This window comes from Nematolebias whitei, chromosome 12 (assembly GCF_014905685.2).
Source record: "Nematolebias whitei isolate Nwh7 chromosome 12, NemWhi1, whole genome shotgun sequence".
NCBI classification, from domain to species: domain Eukaryota; kingdom Metazoa; phylum Chordata; class Actinopteri; order Cyprinodontiformes; family Rivulidae; genus Nematolebias; species Nematolebias whitei.
This window is the reverse complement of record NC_056509.1, coordinates 47985575-47994079: the sequence shown is the minus strand read 5'-3', so window position 1 is coordinate 47994079 and position 8505 is coordinate 47985575. Positions and strand designations below refer to the sequence as shown.

Below are 8505 nucleotides of genomic sequence, written 5' to 3'. Positions count from 1 at the left end.
ACAGGAGGTTCAGGGACTGAAGGTTCAGGGACTGAAGGTTCAGGGACAGGAGGTTCAGGGACAGGAGGTTCAGGGACAGGAGGTTCAGGGACAGGAGGTTCTGAACTACTGATTCAGCAGCAACTCTGTGGAACATGGCTTCTTTAAATCACCTCATGAGTTCCTGCAGAGACAAGAACCTTAAGTGGACATGATGAAGATGATGGTGAAGAATCTTAGACTTTTAATTTGTAAACTCCTTCCTGTTGAACTGATATCAGCAGAATAATTTCTGACAACATTCGCAGCTTTTCGTTGACAACATGTTGTTCTGGTTTTGGTCGAGTTGAGGATGGACAGGATGGAACCGCAACCACAGAAAGGGACCGCCGCTCCACCAGAAGTCCACGGGAAGTCTTGTTTCTGGTTCACAGAGCTACTTCCTGTCTGCCGGGGTTACCGTTGGCTGCTGGGGCCACGATGATGGCGGTGGGCGTGGCCTTCTTGATGGAGGTGAGGCGGATGTGGGAGGTGCTCTGCAGGTAGCTGGGCTGGCGTTCTGGGTGGGGCCTCTGACCACAACACAGCTGACTGAAAGAAGAGCCGAAACAGCTGTAAACATCTGCACCATCCACATGTTGACTCTCACCTCAAACCTCTAGACTCTTATTCTGTTAGCCTGATTTATGAACGGTGGGCGATAATGAAACTACCCGTGTCTCTGTGTGTGTGTCTGTTAGCAAAATACCTCATGAAACAGTGTAGATTTTACTGAAACTCAGAAAGTAATCATTTACTACGGAATAACTTTTGGAGTCAACTCAATTTAAGATGGTCACCAGAGCTACTGTTAGCTGGCAACATGCCAGTAAGAGGCGCTGTGATGTTTGTAATGCAACGACATGCAGACACTTTAGTCTCCAGCATGAAGGTTCAACGTTCTTTATTGTCACGCTCATCACATGTGGTACATGAGGTGGAACAAAACTGTGTACTCGAGGTACCAGTTACACCCAAAATCAGCAAAACTATAAAGTATAAAAAGAAACAGTATATAAGGATCTAAAATATACACTGAACACTAATGTAAAATAATACAGTGTATTAAACAGCAGCCTGAACATGAGTCTGTAGTGAGCAGATGGGTTTGAATACAGAAGCTTAAAGTCAAGAAATCAGCAGCATGGATAATCAGCAGCACCGATAAGTCACATATCACCAATTTGATGGGGTAGAGGCAGGGCAGCCGACTCGGGACTTGAAAGTCCCAGGTTCAAGCCCCAGTCATTGCACATCTTGTGGTGTCTCTGAGCAGGACACCTCATCCCCAGTTGCTCCCCAGGCACCTTCAATAGCTGCCCACTGCTCCACCTGGTGGTGGATGGGTTAAATGCAGAGAGCCAATTTCTGCATTGTATGGGAACATACAATGATGACAACACATAACACATTATTATTATTATTATTATTATTAAAGTGACATCACAGTGATTATTCTGGTTAGAGATTCATGAGTCTAACAGCCTCAGGGTAGAAGCTGTTCCTCAGTCTAGTGGTTCTGCACTTAATGCTCCTCAACCTCCTTCCTGAGGGGAGCTGGGCAAAAAGTGTGTGTGCTGGGTGGGTGGGGTCCTTCATGATGCAGGTGGTCCTCTTCCTGCATCTGGAGGTGTAGATGTCTGTGATGGTGGGGAGACTGACTCCAACATCTTCTGTGCAGCCTTCACCACTCTCTGCAAAGCTTTTCTTTCTGCAGCTGTGCAGCCTCCATGCCACACGTTGATGCTGGAGCACAGGATGCTCTCCACTGCACACCTGTAGAAGGAGGTGAGGACTGAGCTTCCAGACCAGCTCGTCTCAGCCGCCTGAGGAAGTAGAGTCTCTGATGAGCTTTCTTGATCAGGCTGGTGGTGTTGTTGCTCCAGCTGAGGTTGTTGTTCAGGTGTACACCCAAGTACTTGTAGCTGGAGACCACTTCCACTGCAGATCCTCTTATGTTCGGACGGAATTGGGCAGTGTTAGGTGTGTTTGTTCCTTCTGAAGTCCACAATCATCTCCTTCATCTTCTTCACATTGATGTGAAGGTTATTCTCTTTGCACCAGCTCTCCAGGTGTTCCACCTCTTGCCTGTAGCTGGACTCATCATTGTTTGTGATGCATCCCACCACCACTGTATCATCTGCAAACTTTACAATGTGACAGCCTGGATGGGTAGCTGCACAATCATATGTGAGCAGAGTAAACAGGAGGGGGCTCAACACACATCCCTGAGGAGAGCCAGTGCTGAGGGTTATGGTGGAGGAGGAGAGGTTGTGGATCTTCACTAACTGTGGTCTGTTTGTTAAGAAGTCTAGGATGATGCAATGGAGGGGCTTAGTCCTAGTTTGAGTAGTTTGTCCATCAGCGTTTGGGGGATCATGGTGTTGAAGGCAGACGTGAAGTCCACAAAGAGCATATGGACGTAGGAGTCCTTCTGCTCCAGGTGGGTGAGAGCAGTGTGGACCACAAAGGAGATGGCATCTTCTGTTGATTGGTTTTCGTGGTACGTGTACTGATGAGGGTCCTCGTTGATGTTGATGGTTGTTCTGATGTGAGTCATGACCAGTTTTTCGAAGCATTTAGCAACTATCAGGGTGAGGGCTACTGGCCGATAGTCATTCAGACCAGTCACTGTAGAGCTCTTTGGGACTGGGACTGGGATGGTGGTGGTCTTCAGGCAGATGAGAACTGTCCCCAGCGTGAGTTAAAGATGTTGGTCAGCACCTTGCAGAGCTGATCGGCACGGTCTTTCAGCTCCTTCCCGGGGATGTTGTCTGGGCCGGTTGCTTTGTGAGGGATAGTCCTCCTGAAGGTCCTCCTCACTTGGGCTGAGATCACACTGAGGGACTCCTCTTTTTGATGGTGAGGTGAGTCTGGTGCTGGGTGGTCTATTTAGGTCTTCAAAGGGGGCATAGAACCTGTTAAGTGCATCAGACAGTGATGGGTCCCTAGGGCATTGTGCACATCTGCTTTTATAGTCTGTGATGCACTTAATGCCCCTCCACATGCTTTGTGAAAACAGTTGCAACCAGACTGGTGAAAAGAGGAATGTTGGTTTGGACCTAGGATGATGTTGGGTTGCTCCATCATGTTATAAGGAGTGATCAGGACAAACAGCACTCTGCTGTCCTACACTGTTACTGCTGTTCATCTACCCGTGCAGAAAGGAGTCCCCAGAGAAAACAACAGGGAGAACATAAACTACACCCAGAAAGGCCGGGAGGAGAACCTGCAACCTTCTCACGGTGAGGTGATGGTACTTGCTTCCACTAAATGTCATTGATGGAGGTTGTCCTTTCTTCACACATGGAGCAGGAATCTGATCTGTTTGTGATCCTGTTTGTATTTATTATAGGTTCTTTACTTCTTCCGTATGTTTTGCAGCAGATTTCTCGTCCCACAGTTTTCAGCTATTTCAACAAATCATAAATCAAAACGTTCGGCTCTTTCAGGACAATCCTGCTATAACTTTTGGTATTGCTGCAGCATTAGCTTTTTGAAATATTTAGCCTTTTCTGCCATTTGTTTCCTCAGAGAAAATGAACTGAGCTCATTTTACATCCTTCAGATCTTTAGTTCTGTTTACAACCTTTTACAGCTCCTTTCACATTTTGTTCTGCTTCAGCTTCTTTCAGCTTCCTGCTGCAAACTTTAACTTTTTTTAGCTAATTTTGGCTGTTTTTAAAAAAATTCAAGTTTTTTTGTAGTAATTTCTGCTACTTTCAGCCTAATTAACTTATTTCTACTATCCAACAATGTTGTCTGGTCATCTGGACGGTTTCTTTTGTTGCTGAGATGTTTCGTCCTTCATCCAAAGGACTTCTTCAATCTGAAGAGCCACCAAACCAAAATGAATCCCAGAAACGGCTCACTCCCAGAGTGGGAAAGAAACAGTTTACTGGTGATAAGATGGCCTCCGGGGCCCGCCCTCGCCCCTGTCAACTCCTCTAAAGGCAGCCATGCCAAATGGTTCAAAACACCAAAGTTCAAGCTCATTTGCTCAAAGAGCTCACATGTTGCTCACATGCTCAATCCAGGTCAAATGGAGAGGGTGGGCCCCGGAGGCCATCTTGTCACCAGCAAACTGGTTTGTCCACTATGGGAGTGAGCTGTTTGTGGGATTCAGTTTGGTTTGGTGGCTCCTCAGACTGAAGAAGTCCTTCAGATGAAGGACGAAATGTCTCAGCAACAAAAGAAACCGTCCAGATGACCAGACTGTTGGATTTATACCTGGATTATTGAGCATGAACTTTAGTGTTATTTTTACTATATTCAACTTGCTCCTTTCAGTTTTTTCTGCTATTTATTTCATTTTTAATACATTTTTCTTTTATTTGTTCTTCTCAGTTTACATTCTTTCTTTATGATTGTCTATTGTTGTCGTTGTTGTCGTCCCTCTTTGTTAAAATCAGGTCTCTCTTGTAAATGACTCCCTGATGCTCATTGGGATTAACCTGTAGAAATAAATGTTGAAGGAATTAATTTAGCTGTTTTTGTGCTCATTTTAGCCTTTTTTAGATAATTTACTAAATTTTGTGCTCATTTCTGCTCATTCAAACCTATTTCAGCAAATATGTGTTCTTTGTGCTTTCTTCTGCTCACTTAGGCTTGTTCTTTCATTTCAGCTACATTTCAGCATGTTTTAGCTAATTTCAGCTGTTTTCAGCGACTTCTTAAGCAATAAGCGTTCACCCTGCTCTTTCTCAGGAAATGTAACTTCTCTAGTTTAGTTTTATTGTTTGCTTTTTACTCTCCAATGTTACGACGGCCTTTAAAGACAGCGTTCGTGCACATGAAGACCTGAGAGCGTTTCGTTTTTAAATTCGGACTCTTCCGGTCAGCTTGGCAGATTTCAGACCAAAGCATTTTTTTTTTCAGGAGGAGAAAAATCGGACCTGTTGAAGTGTCGGCGGAAACTCTCGCTGAGCAGGTACAGGGCGAACGGGTTGACGCAGGAGGAGGAGAAGCTGAGGACCCGGGCCAGCAGGGTGATGACCAGGTGGGCCAGAGACAGGTCCATCTGGTGGTAGTGGAAGGACCGGTACATGTAGAGCACGTGGTTCGGGAACCAGCACAGGGCAAAGAGGCCCACGAAGACCAGAACGATCTTAGCCAGACGCTTCCTGGTCTCCATCTGCAGAAGAAACCAAGTTTTAACAAAAGAAGAGGTAGAACTGCATCATCTTAGAATATCTTGACTCAGCACATCTGACAGCTTCACTCAAAATACTGTCATTTTAAAACCACAGTACTATAGTTCATCATTTCTTATCTGGCAACCCGACTGACATGGAAACTACAGTGCTGTCGTGTAAACCTGCTCATTTTTTGTTTATTGCCCCCAGTAAACATAAAAAAAAACTCTGTAAACTTGTGTAAACGGGGCCTAATAGCAGGTAGATGACTTGGTCATCTGAAAAGGAGCTGCAGGCTCAAAAAGTCTGGCACACCTGCTCTACGTTTGCTGCTGTGGTGACCCCTGCAGGAGCAGGCGGCTGAACGAAGGTTTATTTGATCTGGTTTACTAAAGATCAAACTAAAGTCAAATAGTTGTAAAAATATAAATTCTGTGGGCATAAAAACAGAGGAGGCAGAACAGCAAAAGGTTTCAACGGATTCACATCAGGCGGTCCAGTGTTCTCACTTTCAGACATTTCATTCTGTTTGTCTGTTTGAGGAGAAAAGACCCATTAAGTCATTAAGACTAAAACACGGCGTCACGTTGCTCGGTCCATCAGGCAGAATCTCTTTCCTGAGCAGAAATGTAATGGAAGTGGACATGTCGTGTCCCAGCAGGACGACTGCGATGAAAGCTTCCCCTGACGCTCGACGATGGAACAGAAGGGGACTGAAGAGGAGCCGGACCGAGAGGACATTAGAGGCCAAGTCAGAATGTGGTTGTCCAACAGGTCAGAGGTCCGTGCACGTAAACGAGCACAGAAATGTCAGCAGTGCTTTCTCTTTTAGTGCTCCTTTGTGTTCTGAAGACAACCTTTCAGGACGTCCCACTTTAAATAAACATCTTCGAGCAGCTTCCAAGCAGCAGAGAGAGAGAGAGATGTTCTTTTCTTCTTCAGAACTCTTTAAAACCAACTCAGAGTGGGGGGGGGGGGGGGGGCAGCACTTTAACCCTGGTCGTCTACCAGAGGCCTGGGTCCTGCAGCTTCTGTTCAGTATCTCAGCTGTTCCTAGGACTAGACTCTTCTGGACAGAGATCTCTGATGTTGTTCTGGGATCTGTTGAAGCCACTCTTCCAGTTTGGAGGTCACGGTACCAGATGATCCGAGTGGAACTACTGGCGACGACGTCTTGACGCTCCACATCTTCTGTATTTCCTCTTTCAGCTCTTGGTGTTTCTGCAGCTGCTCCTTCTTCCTGATGTTACAGTCAGTTTCTACTTTGTACATCTATCACCACCGCCTTCTTCTCCTGCTTGTAGATCACCACAATGCCCGGCTGGTCCTGTTTGATGGTCTGGATCTGGAAGTCCACAGGATCTTAACCCTTCCAGTGTCCACAACTTTTTTGGAGTCTCCCACTTTGACTGTTAAAGTCCATACTCGGCACAGATGTTCCTTTATATTGGTCCAGATGTTGCTGTACATTGTTCCAGATGTTCCTGTACATTGTTCCAGATGTTGCTGTACATTGTTCCAAATGTTCCTGTGCATTGTTCCAGATGTTGCTGTACATTATTCCAGCTGCTTGGTAATGGGGCTCCATGCATGCTTTGCCTGTCTGGGTCTTACATCCTGGTATTGTGTGTCAGACTGTCTCAGAGGCATCTTTCCACAGCCTGTATCTTGGGTCTTGTCTGCTATGGTAGACTTCGGCCTCTATTGCTCTTGTGCTGCCATGATTAGTGCCTCTGTCCTTCAGTCCATTTCTCTCTAGCCATTGGTAGGATTTAAGAATATTAGCCATGTCCTTGATCCAATCAGTCAAAGGTGGTATGTGTCATGCAGGGACTGATCTATCCATAATGTCTCCTCTTGGTCCCTCCTTTTCCACATATGGGTTTCTGCTGCTGCCTGAGACATTCACTCATCAGTTCTTCATTGGGACTTCTGATGTACTCCAAGATCTTATTTGTTTTGTCCTGTATAGTGGCTCGGACTCTCACTAGTCCTCTGCCTCCCTCCTTTCACATAGTGTATAGTCTCAAGATACTGGACTAGGTGAAACCCACCATGAGGAGCTTTCGAGTCTTGATGTCAGTGGATTCTGTCTTCTCCTTTGGCCAGGCTAGTATACCAGTTGGGTATCTGATGATGGTACTGCATACACGTTGATGGCTCAGACTTTGTTCTTGCCATTCAGCTGATTCTTCAGGACCTGCCTTACTCTCTGCAGGTACTTGTGTCAAACTTGTGTCAAAACAATTGTACTGACTGAACGGTTGCCCTACATTCAGGGCCCAGGTTAACAATGACTGCTTCTTTTTTCATTCAACCTTTATTTCTACAGGTTAGTCTCATTGAGTCACACAGGGGAGTGGTGGTGCAGAGCTTAGAGATGGTGGGCCTGTGATCAGAAGTTCGCTTGTTCAACTCCCAGTACCGACAACATCAAAATGTGGGTGGGAAAGGTGAAGCACCCACACCTGCCTCCAACCTCATTTACTCCACTTTGGGCCCAAGGCCCTTAACCCCCACCATTTGCTTCCCCGGATGCCCTAGACAGCAGCTCTTTGCTCCACACAGAGGCTGTGGTAGCTCGGTGGTCTGTGGTTGTGTCAGGAAGGGCATCCGGTTTAAAAATAATCACCAAGTCTTAGTGTGACAGTTCATTGTGAAGACCCCTGAAGAAAGAGCAGCCAAAAGAAGAAGTATCCAGGTGGCCCTCTTCCTGCATCTGGAGGTGTAGATGTCTGTGATGGTGGGGAGGCTGACTCCAACATCTTCTGTGCAGCCTTCACCACTCTCTGCAAAGCTTTTCTTTCTGCAGCTGTGCAGCCTCCATGCCACACGTTGATGCTGGAGCACAGGATGCTCTCCACTGCACACCTGTAGAAGGAGGTGAGGACTGAGCTTCCAGACCAGCTCGTCTCAGCCGTCTGAGGAAGTAGAGTCTCTGATGATCTTTCTTCATCAGGCTGGTGGTGTTGTTGCTCCAGCTGAGGTTGTTGTTCAGGTGCACACCCAAGTACTTGTAGCTGGAGACCACTTCCACTGCAGATCCTCCTATGTTCGGGGTGGGGGGGGGGGGGGGGGGGGGGGGGGGTGGGGGGTGTAGGTGTTTGTTCCTTCTGAAGTAAGGTTAAGTAAAGGTTGAATGAATAAAAAAAGCATGAGGGAGGCAGGAGAGGGAAAAGAAAGTGTCCATCTTCTTTGAGAGCACGTCTGGGAGAGAGAAGGTTAGGGTCAGGTTTGGGCAAATGAATGAAAAATGAATGGAAGTCAATGCAAAGTCCCTGTAAATATAGAAATACAAACTTGTTTGTGTGTGTGTGTGTGTGTGTGTGTGTGTGTGTGTGTGTGTGTGTGT

General features: G+C 46.4%; 1 protein-coding gene across 1 annotated transcript in view; it reads right to left on the bottom strand.

Moving 5' to 3' along the window:
* Positions 1-407: 407 nt before the first annotated feature.
* The window catches only part of nmbr (neuromedin B receptor), a 28388-nt gene continuing 20290 nt past the window's right edge, over positions 408-8505 (bottom strand). The window contains exons 4-5 of the mRNA XM_037686012.1: positions 4914-5152; positions 408-570 (exon numbers count right to left, since the gene is read on the bottom strand). Of these exons, the coding sequence (XP_037541940.1) occupies positions 408-570; positions 4914-5152 (402 nt within the window). The remainder of the gene's footprint in view (positions 571-4913; positions 5153-8505) is intronic.